Here is a 15,479-nt window from a genome sequence, read left to right as displayed (position 1 = left end):
TGCTGACGGGCACGGCGGCCCGTTCGACGCAGGTGTGTCCCAGACCATGAGACGCCGGCAGTCACCGATCGGCGCGGAAGTGCCCCAGACGATGAGACGCCGGCAGATACCGAGCTCCTTGTCTGCTGCCATCTACACCGCTACAACGGCTTCCTCTTCCCCACCAAGTCTAAACTTTCGAGGGGGCGTGTCTTCGAGAGGGAACGTGTGTCACTGTGAGTGAAATTATAGTGATAAGGACACTCCCTCAGCGAAGAGCCCGCCCTTTACCAAGGAAAACTGGGGAACACAAACCCTTTAAAACTTTGTGTGTGTTCGGGCATCGTCAGGTCTTCCCTGCTCCTCCTAGCAATGTAAATAAACAAGTCTTCGTCCTTCTACTCCTTCGCTCAGCGGCACTTCTCCCTGGGTAGAGCGGGCGTCGATGCGGCCCAGGATCCGTCCAGTGGCACCCGAGCCGCACCTCTAACATTACTGTTCGTGTTTTTAACTAGGCTAATTTCATTGCCACAATAAAATTTTCCTTGAGGGGTTCAATATCCTTCCTTGCGTGTATTTGCATATACACGCAATGAAGAAAATTGGATCCCTGAGTGATAATTTACTTCTTTTCACATGCACTAACAGCGCAAATAAAACAAGGAATGAGTGAAGACACAATCCAGCCAAAACGCAGATTTGAAGATGAATTAATTTCACGAATTAGCCCGCCAGAAGACTCTTGTTTACTGTCTTCTTTCCCTTTTTCTGATATATTCACTGTCAACATGCCCTACGTTTCCTTGTGAGGCTTTCGAAACTTTCTTGAGAAATTGTTTGCCCAGGACGAAGGTGAAATAATACAGAACACGGGATGAGTTCACTTATTTACTTTCGTTAAACGATATACCGTTTTATGATCAGTCTTAAGAGCGTTGATTTCTCGCAAGCGATGTGTTGAAGATAAAAGTGCCATTATATTGCAGTGCTCGGGAGGAAAACGGAGAAGGGATGTCTCCGCTGCTCTTGGCGCTGCTACTGACGCTGGCAGCTGAAACTGGCGCCATGCCTTCGAACAAGGTGAGCTCAAGCCGAGGACACTAACCGTAGCCATGGGCAGCGTAGGTCCCAAAGCAGAGCACGGCTGGTACGAAGCACACACAAAGGCGACGAGAGTTCAGTTGTGCTTCATCTCCTTCTTGCTGCCCGACTTTCATCCCGTGCATTTCCATTCCTTTGGCACAAAGGGAAAGACGACGCCACGAGCACTAAACAATTTCCGATCCTCACTTCTCTACTTTGTGAAGCTAAATTGAGCTTCTTGTGTACTTTAATTCGAAAAAGCATAGTACCAGAGGATACAAGTAGGATTTTTTTTTCTTTGGCGATAACAGTTACTTGAAAAATTGAAATCTAGCGCTATTTTACGCTAACAAATTTTGTAACGATTGTGTGCTACCTTTGGCCGCCGGCAGTAGAGAATAATAATATAATAATAATGATAATAATAATAATATTTGACCACGCTGTTCCCACAGGTGTGGGATCGAATCCCGGGTTTCGGCGGCCGGCTTTCGTCGGCCGCGCAAAACTAGGTGCCCGTGGGTTGTGCGATGTCAGTGCACGTTAAAGAACCCCAGGTGGCCGAACTTTCTGGAGTTCTCTATGACGTCTCTCATAGCCTGAGTCGCATTGGAATGTTAAGACCGATAAACCATAAACAAATAATAATTGCTTCGCTGTATCGGTCACACTTCTTTCTGTGGACACCTGAACCTCGTCGTAAAGAATAAAAAGGGACAGGGAGTGAAAGTGGAAAGAGAAAGAGGAGCCGTAGTGAAGGGCTACGGAGTAATTTCGACCACCTTGGGATTTTTAACGTGCACTGACATCGCACAACACACGGACGACCCTCCGTTTCGCCTTCATCGAAACGTGCCGGCTGTCGGGTTCCAATCCAGGTACTCCGGAACAGTAGTGGGGGATCTTAACCAATGAGCCACCGCGGTGGGGACAGCAGAGAAGGCAATTACGTAAAGCATAATACCGAAGAAATGTCTTTTTATTACCACAAATGGCCCAAAATTCAATATACTGATCGCTGTATGTAAAACAAAAGCCTGTACTATAGCGAGCAAAGAATTTCCTCCAAATGAGACAGTAGAGAAGGCAATGCCTCGTTTGGGGGAAATTTTGTGCTCGTTCCCGTACATGACTTCTGTTCTGCTTAGAATGGGCATCATATTGAATTTTGAGTAGTAAAAAGATCTTTCTTCGGTATTATGTCTTGGACAAATTTCATAGTAGCCCTGTATTCCCTAATTCGCCTCCTCGGCATGCTGCAGTGTCCAATTTTAATCAAGTGCCCTTTAAAAAACTCGCTTAGACAGTCCTTCTAGGCAACAGCCATGAACTCAACGCCGCCGTGTCCTCCTTCCCACATTGTCCGACCACAGCGCTGCCTAGACACAAAGTCACCTTGAGTGCGCCTATGACCATGCCAAGCTTGCGCTACACTGCAGCTATGGCTCACCAGCTGGAGTAAAAGCACCCTTTACGTTTTCGCCGCATGCCAATCGAGCTAGGCCGGATAGCCGACAGAGCCGTTGTTTCCGCAGAGGCGTAGCTGGGACGCAGTGCATGAGCGCGCAAAGCTTGCTGTTGCATATTAAGGTCTTGTATGGAGTGTTACCGGAAGTCAGAATAACTGTCTGGGGGGCGAGTTGGTGCATGATGGAATTGAACGGCGGCGCAACACGGAAACGGACACAGACAAGAAGGGGACACCACATGCGCACACTACCAACTATTTATTAAACGGAAAGGTGGCATATTTATTTTGGCATTTGGTGGCTTTTTTTTTTCGTTTTTTGATAGTTTATCTACTGAGGTTAGAAATATCTTGTCTGATTTCCTGTTGGTGCTGCTCGGAGTTCACGTGTTGGGTTTGGAGCGGACTGTGGCGATGAGTGTGATGCTTGAGATGGACGGATAAATATGCCACCTTTCCGTTTAATAAATAGTTGGTAGTGTGCGCATGTGGTGTCCCCTTCTTGTCTGTGTCCGTTTCCGTGTTGCGCCGCCGTTCAATTCCGTTACCGGAAGTGTTGACGGAATGTGTCGCCGCAAGTCATGGTCTCTAAAGGTGGATGGGGAGGTATTCTAAGTTAACAGAGCAAAATAAGTAACACCAACACGAGATAAAAGCACGACACAAGAGTGCAAGTTGATGAGACGTGATTTCGTACGAAGGTGAATGTCGTCTCATTAGTTGTGTATCATCGGCGGTAGTGTAATGCTGTCATATAGTATAATGCTTTCACATCAAGTTATAACTGGTCGTGTACTCGTGACTAGTCGAGTGATGTCATAATTTTTATGAGACCAAAACTAATAGCAGAAAATGACTTGAGTTATTTGTAACTTCATACTAATCATATGACGTCCGGACTAATTGACGATAAGTGTCAGGTGAGTCAGAATGACTTGAAAAAGTGACCACGTCCCCCTGGAGTCACATGAGAAAACTGTCACGTAATTCAGGATGATGAGCACCAAGAAACGCTAATAGGCTATCATATTTTTCCACTGAAGTAGACGTCAATGCCCTCGTAATTGTTCGACAATGCGTAAGTCTTGCTCGCATATAATTTCTGTTTTTATTCACGCTACGTGCGTGTGTCTCATTCGGTTGCCAAGGTTGCGGTTGCAGTCGTCGACGAACCGCTCTCGATCCAGCAAGGCGGCAAGAAGGAGCCCCTGGTGCTGCTGAACGGCACGGACACGACGGCTGACCGCATCTGCCTGGTGCTTCACAGCATGGGCGAGAAGGCGCGCCGGGACTTGATGCAGCAGCTTACACGCGCCACCTACGCCTCCCCGCGCAGTCACGAGGAAGAGGAGTTCGCGGGACAGATCCAGGAGCAGTGGGACGCCTTCGTTGGCAAGGTCAAGCAGGTGGCGAGAAGCACCTGGGAACACCTGGCCAGGCGCATGGCTTCCTCGCTCGAGCAGCTGGCCACATGACTGCGGTGCGAAGGCATAACGTTTATTTCTTCGTCCTCATTCCCTACACTCAGCTTGAATGCATCGTGAATAAGCTTATTCCCTCATATACTAATCCCTCGAGATGTCGCATAACTAGTGTATCAATAATTCTTTGTTCCAGCGTAGAGTTAACAAAATGTCCGCAATAAATCACGGCGCTCCTAAGTGGCTGCTGGCACTGATTAATTGTAGGGCGTGAAATGGCTGTCGCCACATGCGGGCTTTTAATTTAGATCCGGTCGAAATGGCTAGGAAACTCGCATGATACCACTCAGAAACGTTCGTGCACGGCTTTTTGTAGCTGGGCCTTTATATCTAGGTCGGTTTCACTGAATATGGAAGAGATATATATTAAGGGATTAGGCGAGACTGCATGTACGTCAACGCTGTCGCACCTTGATTATTCTCCGGGGATGAGAAAACTGGTCGCTAATGCGCAGCCATCTCGCGCCGTCTCGCTTTCTACTGAGTTAGGATTTTGCGCACGGCAGAATGCAACGGTGTGAACTGGTTTTAAATTTAAGACAATAAAGTGCATCTTTACATTTTCTTCGCAACATGAATGGCTGTATTCCTAAGGGACCGATTGCAGGATCCAAAATGTCCCAGGAGCTCCTTGAGATTCTTGAATAAGCTGGTCACGTGCCGTACTAAAGAGATTTAATCATCAACATCAGCACAGAAACACGGGCGAAGGCCTCGCCCGTGTTCCTCCAATTAACCTCCTCCTGTGCTAGCTGTACCCGCTTGACCCCTGCGAATTCATCCGCCCACCCAATTTTCTTGTGCCCACTTCTACGCTTTCCTTCCCTTGCATAGAGTTTCTTACTCTTACCTAGAGGGAAAGCTGTGCTGCCGTCTATAGGAGTTTACATGGAGTTTCCAGACGGCCAGTTCAGCTACCATGGACGCTCAAAGCATCATGGGCCGGAGAGCTACCGAGTGCAGAACTACAACTTTTGGCCAAAACTAATGCAAAGATAAACATTGGTTTACCGTAAATAATGTCCGAAGACTGAATATTATGACTATAAATTGCAATAAGAGAGAGAAACAGCATGTCATTCTGAGATTTATCCAGTATAAGCGATAACTCTTTTTCCTATTGGCTTAGTTTTGAGCAGCACGAATACCAATATTTCGCACTTAATAGGCAAACTTTGAAATATAAAAACATTATGAAAATATTCATGGTTATGCAATCACTAAGGAAATTTTAGTGCCATTTGGGGAAACAGAAACTATTTATTGTCGACGTCTGGTTTTGCGCCTTCGCTACTATGTCTTTCACGGTCTATGTACGCGCCTTCAGATGATGATGATGATGAAAAAGAAACATCGCAGTAACGCCACTCCACGCACCCGAGAAAAACCGACTGTCCCGCAACAAGTAGCACACCGGCCCATGATTCATAGCGCGCCCATGGTGGCTGAAGTGCAGCGCCCTCAGCTTTCCCTCTAGGTAGTGTAAGGAACTCTATGTTCCCTTGGGATACAATTTGTTGCCCTTAGCGGCCATCGGTTATCCTCTCTTCGCATGACATATCCTGCTCATGCACTTTACGTTTTCTTAATTTCTGCTAAAATGCCATTCTTCCTCTCTGCACGCTTCCGATCTCGTAACGTTTTTTTGTATTTTTTTTTTAATTTTTTATACAGAATACCTACAGCGCCCCCACTGGGGCATTGTTGTAGGGGGGAAACAGCATAAAAACAAATAGATGTACAATGCAATAAATTTGACAGATGATGCAGTGAGACAAAGGAAAAAAAAGAAGGGAGAAATGTTGCAGAAAACCAAACATGCGCACGACACACTAGATAAAATAAAAACTGCGAAATGCAGCACTCCTTTGTCAATACAATAAACAATAAAGTGGAAAAATGATGCAATGTACTCAGGCAAATAATGAAAAATTGCATAAGAACAAGCACGCGTACGATATACGCGGCGGAAATAAACAATTACAGAACAAAATACACAAGGATCATAAATAATGCGACACAGAGCATTTTCCTTCCATAGCCCTTTGCGTTGTCCTAAAGGCCTTCTCTGCTGCATAGGTGATACAACTGTTATCTACTTTCCACTTGAGGGTTATCAGTAGCTGCCATTCATGATTTGCGAGTACTGCTCGAATGCCTTTATTCCCTGTACAATTTTCCTAAGCTTGTTATTTCCCTTTCCAAGTCCGGTTCTTGATCTTCTACCTGTTTCAAGTAGATATATTCGCCCACTATTTCCAGTGGTTCAGTACCGACGTAAACTACTGTTGCTTTCCGAGGCTGTTGAACATTATATTCATCATCATCATCAGCCAGACTGCAGGGCGAAGGCCTCTCCTATAATCCTCCAATTTTCCCGGTCCTCTGCTAGCGGCATCCACTTGACCCCTGCAAACTTTCTAACCTCATCCGCCCACCTAACTTTCCGCCGCACATTGCTAAGCTTTCTTTTCCTTAGTATCCAATTCGTTACCCTTTTATCCTCTCTTTGCAATGCACGCGCTACCCATGCTAATTTATTCTTCTTGCATTACATTATTATTTTAAACAACGCGAACCAAAAGACACAGGACAAGATAAAAGGAAACCACAGTACAAGCGCTGACTCACAGCTATGCCTAAGCCTTTACTCCAAGGCCCGGATAAAAAACAAATATATAAAAAAAAACGAAACAATCTCGTGCAACAACCCCTGGGTTCACCTGCTGCACAAAACTTCAAGCAAAAAAGACATCTGTTTGCTTGAAAGAGCAAGAGAAGTCTTCCTGACACACTGGATAGGCTGGAAGGACAAGCTGTATACGCAGAAGGCTGCAGTATGCATTGGGTCGAGTGTTGCACCGGTCTTGAGTGACATCTTCTTAATGTACGTGGACAGACACCTGGCGGATAACTTGGAGGACCTACATCATTCCACCTTCAGGTATGTGGACGACTTTTTAGTATTCACGAACCGTGAAGGATTCAATCAACAATTAGGGACATTATTGGTGTTTTTACTCAGTCTGGATCTGGGCTGGAATTTACTGCAGTAGAACCAGTTGACGATCGGTTACGGTTTTTCGATTTATTGATTCAGTTCGGTGAGGATCATGCTTGTTGGGAATTAAACCCAAGATCGGTGACGCCCTTGCTAAGCTCTAATTCGGGGCATTCTAAATTAGTGGTGACAGGGATGATTAAAGCATGCTTGTTAAATGCGTTGACGAAATCGTGCTACCACGGCATGGGCAAGAGTTTTGAAAGACAATTGACAAGAATTGCAACGGCCGGTTATCGGGAGTTGGTTATTAAGTAGGCCAGTCGTGGGGTATTGAAAAGCCTAAAAGGAACGCGCAGGCAGAAATCCCTGCCCAGCATGGGTGAGAAGAAGAGGAAGGTTGCGGTGGTACTGCATGTGCACAGAATTTCACATGGCCTCAAAAACGTAGCCAAGAGGTATGGTGTTGACGTCGCATTGACCGCCCCTTCAAGATAAAGAGGATTTGCCCGGCTATTCAAAGGGAAAGAGTAGCAAAGAATCAAGAATGTGGGGTGAAGCATAGAGACCCATTTGTTGGATGCAAGACTGGTGTTGTGTACAGGCTTCCACTCTCTTGTGGAGCCTATTATATAGGACAAACGGGACGCTGTATTAACAAGAGACTACTGAAACACCGGAACTACTTGGAAAGTGGCAAGGACAAAACATTTCTGGCCTCACATTGCCATTCATGTGAAACAATGGAGAAGGAGAAGAAGTGTACTCCTAGGTTTGACCACGTTAGGATTTTGTATCGCCACAGAGAAAAGACGACGAGAGATATAGGTGAATCATATTTTATTTCAACGGACAATAAGTGTGTCAGCAACACTTCTCTTGCTCTTTCAAGGAAAGAGATGTTTTTTATGAGTGACTTTTTGTGCAGCAGGTGAACCCAGGGGTTGTTTTACGTGATTGTTTTGTTTTCGTTATATTTGTATTTATCTGGGCCTTGGTGTAAAGGATTAGGCATAGTTGTCAGAGCTTGTACAGTGGCTTCCTTTTACCTTGTCCTGTGTCTTTTGGTTCGCGCTGTTTAAATTAATAATAGATGTTTACCAACTTGCCCAACAAAGTATCTTGGTTCTTACCCTACCTTCCCTTTGCTTTGGTCTTCTGTTTATGCCTACCTTTCTGGTTTTCGTGTATACCTTACTAATCCTTCTTTGCAATTCGCCCCCTGAGTTGCTGAGGAAGGTAATATCATCAGCGGATCGAACATTAGAGAGATGTTCTCTATCAATCCTTATCCCTAAACTGTTCCTATCCTAAGTCGCTCCTATATGCGAGATGTGAAGAGTGCTGGAGAGATTTTGTCTCCTTGCCTTAAGCCTTTCTTTATGGTAATTCATAATATTTTTTATACACAACAATGGCTGCTGTGCAGCCACTATAGATATCTTCAAGTAATTTCACGTATATGGCTGATCTAAAGCCTGATTCTGTGGTACCTGCACGCATGGCAAGGTTTCTACTGAGTGGACTGATTTTTCGTAAAAAATAATGCTTGTATACGATCTCTGCATATTTTGAATGTACTTCAGTCATCTGACTGATATTATGAATCGAATAGATATAGAATGACATTTCCGAAATCCTGTTTGATGTTTTAGTTGATTAAAGTTTATGTTTGCCTTCTTTATTATTTATTTATAAGTCCTGCCACAACCACATCGCTATTATGACAGAGCGGTACAAGCGTGGTTAAAACAAAACAATGGCATGTACAGAAAAAAATAATGCACTAAACACTTTTTATTAAATAAAAAAAGCAGAATAATACACAAGGTGCAGCTGGCCGCAATTCAAGCTTTTAATAACCAAAAAAGCTGAATTATTACACACAAGGTTGCAGGGAAGAAACAATGCAGCAAATAAAATATAATAAGATAGTGTTTTTCTAAAATGGAAAGAAACAGTTAAGGTTGACACAGGAACAGTGTTGCTCTTAGGTTACGCCTTTCGCGAGGAGCGGACGTTGAAGAAAAAGATATGGTTTTACTTATGCCGATCTCAATGGCCCTTAATCATGTGATGTAAAAACTTGAGTCATGAGTAACGATTTCTTTCCTCCAAAGAAGGAATATTCGTCCTCTGTAGAAGATCTATAACAAAGTTCCGACGAAAGTGTCTTCTCTCTATACCTTCAGTTCAGCATTATTAGTTTTTATAAAAGGGTTCCAAATTATGATGGCGTACTGTCTAAAGTAGGTAATACAACTGATTTATGGGCCAAAAGGCATACAGACAGAATATAAAACTTTAACGCACACCTGAGGAAAAACATTTTACTGTTACCGACTGCAGTTACGTAGTTATATTCCAGTTAAATCTTTCTAAATCAACAGCCCTAAATATTTAAGAAAGCAAGTATTATTGTAATAAATAAATCTTTCCTACGTGGTATTCTCATGAAAGCGCTTTTTCAACATTGATGACCATCTGCCAGTCATGACACTTTTTGAAGTGCAATTATAATTGGTCCGATATGCTATTAATTTCAAAGTACAGCCTTATGCTCACTGAATATCATTAATATACAAAAGAAACAAAACCGGCATTGATTGTATGCCGATCACCTTGCTAAATACCTTGACCGTAACGGACAGTAAAATTCATGGTCTGTAATTTTCAAGTCCTTGGCCTTCCTTTCGTTATGGATTCAGATAACGTTCGCATTGTTACGAGATTGCGGCATCGTCGCTTCAATGAGACATTATGCATAGTTTTTGTAGCACGATATTCCCACTGTCCTTCAGTTACTTGATCTTCTCCAGCTGCTCTCCACTATTTCATAGCTTCGAGAGCTTTCGTAACCTCGTCCTCCGTTACTGGCAGAACGTCTGACTGCTCCTCCCACAGAGCTGATCATTTCGGCTGGAGAGATTTCGAATAGCCGAGACCACGACCGGTCTCAAGGGAGAGCGCGCTTATCTTGTCTTACGGCCTCCCCAATAGGGCCCGTTTCCACCGCCCGCCGCTCCTCGGTGGTGTCGCCACCACCCCACTGCAGCGCCTCTGCTACCGCCGTTCACGCGCAAGGGAAACGCTCTTCGCTCCACCCGAATCAGTTGCAATCCGCAGGTCCTGACATTTCACCACTTATGGTTTATACAAAGACTCCGTTTTCAACGTCTAAGATGTATCTTGTGCGAGGAATAAAATAGTCAATAAACGCGCGCGCGCGCCTTTGTCAGGGCGGCCGCGCACGGTCGAATAAAGCTTCGGGTGCACTTACCTTCACACTTTTTGCCCCTAAATTTTGTACCAAAATAAATGTAGGCTATGCAATGTGCATTTGAAAGCTGTAAGTAGGTGTTGGGCGACCTGACGCGAGTGCATGGCAAACTGATTGGCAGAGATTTTGTCAACCACTGCCGTTTTCGTTCAGAGCAAAAGATGACCGGCGAAAATTCATGGCGCGTCTGATTCAGTGTAAGGAACAAATATAATTAAAATTTCAGTTGTCTAGTGGTGTGGGCTGTTCTAGCGTCATTCAAAACATATTAGTCAGTTGAAAGACCGAAGATGTATATCTAATATCGCGACTGACGCACATGTGATGACATGTGATGGCTACCCAAATGTAATAAAATATAATATGCCCCCCCAGTAGCACCCCGTCAATGGACAGCCATCACCCCAATATTTGGGAAAACCGGCCCCAATATTGGGGCCAATAATAGCGTTTTATTGGGGCGCTGCCCGTGCCAAGATTTCATCTAATCTACTAGACTGGCTTTTCTACAATGGCCACCAATGGCAGACTAGGTTATTTATTGGCATGTAGCCTCACTCAATGGCTACCCAATACCTTCCACCCCAATCATATCCACCGGCTCCTATATAACGTACATCCAGTCACTCTAATTGCCTATCCAATACTTACAACCAAGCTTACTCACTGGCTCTTAATAACTGCTATCCTGCTAGGCTCATCGGCTGCCTAACATCGCCCACCCAAGCTTGTCCACTGGCTTTGCATCACTGACATCCATGCAGTCCCATTTTGCGACTATCCCATTTTCCCATTTTTTGTGACTATCTTTTGATTTTATGGGTGTTACGGCGCAGAGCCAGCTAAGGCGATCGTGCGCCAAACACGGGATTGAGTTTGTTTTTTGCAGGTATTTTACATGCAGCTAATAATAGATATATATATATATATATATATATATATATATATATATATATATATATATATATATATATATATATATATGTATATATATATATACCGGGTGTCCCAGCTAACTTGAACCAAGGATTACAAAATAATACATTTGAGTTAGGTTTAGTGAAACCAATTGCATTCAACTGCCAGCCTCCTTGCGCACTACAGGCAATTTTTTGTTTTGCAATTACTTAATTAGCTAATTATGTTAATTTTTCTAATTTATTAATATCAAATTTATACCAAACATGTGAATTGTAAACTTGTAGAGCACCTTCAGAAACCACCATTCCATTAATTGCGATTAAGAAAGTCTGACGTGTATCTTTTTTTCCGAGCTCAGAAGAAAGCCCGCGAAATACAAATAATACCACGTGACTAGCGCATTTGTGCGCCGCAATTGTGGTGCTCTCAGTCGTGGTTTGAGCGAACGAAATCAGCGGCGGCCGTAACCCGATGGTCCCGTTGCAGCGGCAGGCAGAAATGTTGGCGATGGTTCGAGCGAGCTCGAGCTCGCCCGTCGCCACCGCGATTTGGGCCAGGCCTGCGCACCGCAGCAGCCTACATCACGACAGGCGGATGACGATAAAGAACCGGCAAATGAAGGTGCAGCGCTAATTTTAGTCGAGTCACATGACGTCATCTCGCCCCTTTACCCAAGCCTGTATGCGCAGATTCAGTGGCTGATTTCTTATCGCTCATCCGTTTGTCGTGATGTTCGCTGATGAGAGAGAAGGAGGCCTTGTTAAAAGAGAGATTTAGCACACCATGATCCGCGATCCGCTACCGTGAACCGTCACCGCGCGTTTCATTGCGCATGCCCAGATCACTTTCATGCCGATAGATGGCGCCACATACTTGATGTCGGCACATTGACCTGGCGCATCGAAACCAATCAGCTTGTACGCCCCGCCCACGAGCGGTAGAGTGTCACGGTGGCGGATCGCGGATCACGGTATGCTAAATCTCTCTAAAATCTCGGTGGCGTCGGCTCGCCGCTCTCACTGCTACTGCACAGTCATTTGGGCCGGCTGTCTGACGCAGGCGAAGAAGCCATCGCAGGCATATCGGCCTGCCGCTTTAACGGGGCCATGAAGACATGGCCGCAGCTAATTTCGTTCGCTCAAACCATGACTGAGAGCACCACAATCGCGGTGCACAAATGCACTAGTCACGTGGTATTATTTGTATTTCGCGGGCTTTCTTTTGAGCCCGGAAAAAAGATACACGTGAGACTTTCTTTGTCGCAGTTGATGAAATGGGGGTTTCTGAAGGTGCTCTACAACTCTCCAATTCACATTTTTGGTCTAAAGTCGATATTTATTAAATTAGAAAAATTAACATAATTAGCTAATTAAGTAATTGCAAAACAAAAAATTGCCTGTAGTGCGCAAGGAGGCTGGCAGTTGTATGCAATTAGTTTCACTGACCTACCTCAAAAATATTATTTTGTACCCCTTGGTTCAAGTTAGCTGGGACTCCCGGTATATATATATATATATATATATATATATATATATATAAGACGATGAAGACACCAAAGCAGCACGCCGTCAATGGACCGCCACTGGTCCAATTTTGAGATATATTGGTCCCAATATTGGTCAATATTGTCATCTGATTGGGGCGCACAAAGAGCCAAGATATATGTCAACCAATTTGACTGGCTCTCCTATCAAAACCAGTATTGGCATACTACCTTGTTTGCTGGCATTCAGTGGCACTCAATGGCTACTCAATATCTTCCACCTAAGCTCACTCACTGGTTGTTGTATCACGGCTATCCCGCCAAGCTGACTGGCCATCCAATATCTTGTTTCCATGCTTATTCATTGGATATTTACAACTGGCATCCAGCCAGATTTATCGGCTACCCAATATTTCCAATCCAATCTTGCCCGGTGGTTTTGCATTATTGGCATCCAGCCACAGCAATTGGCAATCCGGCACATTATAGTGCTGAATGTTTCAATAATCAGTACTACGGCTAGTTGCTATTTCGTGCTATGACTAATAGGCAACTACAAAGCCATCACATGCATATGCAGTGCTGATATTTTTCATGTAGCTTTTTATTGAAATAAAGCATGCTGAGAATATCCATGCACAGAAAATAATACAGCTGAAAGGTTCATTGCATGGTGATTTATTAGGTGTGCATGGGTTACATGGCATGGAAATATTTAGGCAGAACTTTTATACTTCATTGCTCATCCTGTTTTTGCGTCCCTTGGCAAGGTGTTCTCAGGTCCCAGGTTGGAGGAAGGTGTTGAGTTCATCGCAGCTTCTTTTGGGGTCGGTTGTAGGGGCTGCAGCTCCCAGCAGCCTTTAAAGATATGGACTTGAGCAGCGTGCATAACAATGTGTTTCCTTTCGCAGATGGCACCTGGAAATAAAAGCAGCATTCGTAATCCCATTCAGAGAGAAAACTTTTGGAAAGTGGAAGTACAGCTAGACCTTGGAATAAAAATGCAAAATAAAGCACCACCTGTTGGCCCTCAGGCAACTTTCTTGTCTGGTTTACTCAGGTTGAAATAAGCTGCATACTCGGTGAGGCCGGCCATATTAACTTGGCTACATTGGTTTCGACATCTGCCTGTGCACGGCTTCTCATGTGGATGTGTTGTGATGCTGAAAACATAAAACAAATGATTCCTTATCTATTCGTTAAACGGTAGTCAGTGCTTGCCCCCTTCTTCTTGTAGTGCCTTTGTGATCGAACACCTGTAGAAGAAAGACGTCGTCATAACTGCATGCTTCAGATCAATAGCTTTCCTTTGAATAGTTTTCGTTGGGGTAGATTGCCGCAAGAACTAAAAGAAACTACAAAGAAACAAGAGACGCAAAAAATGGTAGTCGCACTCCGACCGCGGCTGCTAAAATTAGTGTACACCGCATCATTACTGTACACAGAACATTTTAAAATTTTTCAAAGCTGCAGCCAAAACAACGTACTACACAGATGCTTTGGGGTTTGTACGATATACTCAAATTGAAAAAATAAAGAAATTCGTAGCTTAGCATCAGGTTTGCTGTAGAAACAAGTTTGTACGTGTGGTAAGGTATAAGAACTATAGTAGCAACTGTAAATAAGGATACCCTTTTCAGAATTTTTTTTCAGAGTTCTTCGCGCGGACAGTAGAAGCTCTTGCACGTAGAAGATAAAGTGTCATGTTTCAGGCAAACCCCTTTTTTCTGGAATTGAACGGCGGCGCAACACGGAAACGATTCTGAAGTACCTTTCTTCTACAGTGGGCCCTTTTATGTGTTCTGTGCGCATGTGGTGTCCCCTTCTTGTCTGTGTCCGTTTCCGTGTTGCGCCGCCGTTCAATTCCATCATGCACCAACTCGCCCCCCAGGCAGTTATTCTGAAGTACCTTTCTTCTACAGTGGGCCCTTTTATGTGTTCTGTGCGCATGTGGTGTCCCCTTCTTGTCTGTGTCCGTTTCCGTGTTGCGCCGCCGTTCAATTCCATCATGCACCAACTCGCCCCCCAGGCAGTTATTCTGAAGTACCCTTTTTTCTGCGGGATATAACAACCAATACTTGTGGATAAGTACATTTTTGAACGAAAAGTTTTTTTTTAATATTTTCGCAAACAATCAAATTTAGCAGTACGAATAAGTGCGTCGGCAGATCTTTCCGGACGCTTTTAGTTTTGTACAATTGATAATAAAACTGCACCTGCTGGCTATTTTATGACACTTCTACTACTCGGGATTAGCGCTGGAGAAAGATCAAACACGTGAATAAGCTAAAAGTCGTTTAGACCATTCCAAACGCTCATTCATAACGGCAAATTACAATATTAAATATTCGCTCGCAACTAAAAATCATGTTCCAGAAAGCTCAACTTAACCATGAGTTTTGAATATAGTATGTAAAAGAAATTGATCACTTAGACGCACAACACGCGCGATTAAGTTGTAACCTGAAAATCACACAAAACACGCATCCTGTTTTACAGGGTCACATTTTTCTTTTGCAATACAAATTGGCCACCTCTGCGCCGTAAATTTTGTCTTTCTGACCAGAGTTTATGCATACCAAATAGTGCGCTGAAAATACAGTTCAGAATTGACTACAGTGGTGCGGTCCAAATAAATGGCTTTCCGTTCTTGCAAGCGCATCGGTTATTGACATGATGATCAAGGCTGACAACATACAGCACCAAATCATGCAAAAAAAGTTATCTTACCGTAAGGCTAGCGCGGATTCGTAGACCTCAGTTTCAACAATCCAAAATGAATG

At 44.1% G+C, this 15,479-nt stretch overlaps 1 protein-coding gene across 1 annotated transcript; it reads left to right on the top strand.

Annotated features, from left to right (window-relative positions):
• Positions 1–605: 605 nt before the first annotated feature.
• Positions 606–4,577, top strand: LOC146201331 (uncharacterized). Its single transcript, XM_084593013.1, has 2 exons — positions 606–1,059; positions 3,679–4,577. Exons 1-2 carry the CDS (start codon positions 991–993, stop codon positions 4,003–4,005), a joined length of 396 nt encoding a protein of 131 aa, XP_084449139.1. The 5' UTR covers positions 606–990; the 3' UTR covers positions 4,006–4,577.
• Positions 4,578–15,479: the final 10,902 nt, after the last annotated feature.

The sequence above is a fragment of the Amblyomma maculatum genome, chromosome 2 (genome assembly GCF_055883805.1).
Source record: "Amblyomma maculatum isolate TAMU_Amacu chromosome 2, ASM5588380v1, whole genome shotgun sequence".
In the NCBI taxonomy this organism is placed as follows: Eukaryota; Metazoa; Arthropoda; class Arachnida; order Ixodida; family Ixodidae; genus Amblyomma; species Amblyomma maculatum.
The sequence above is the reverse complement of the archived record's forward strand: the minus strand, read 5'-3'. Positions and strand labels throughout refer to the sequence as shown.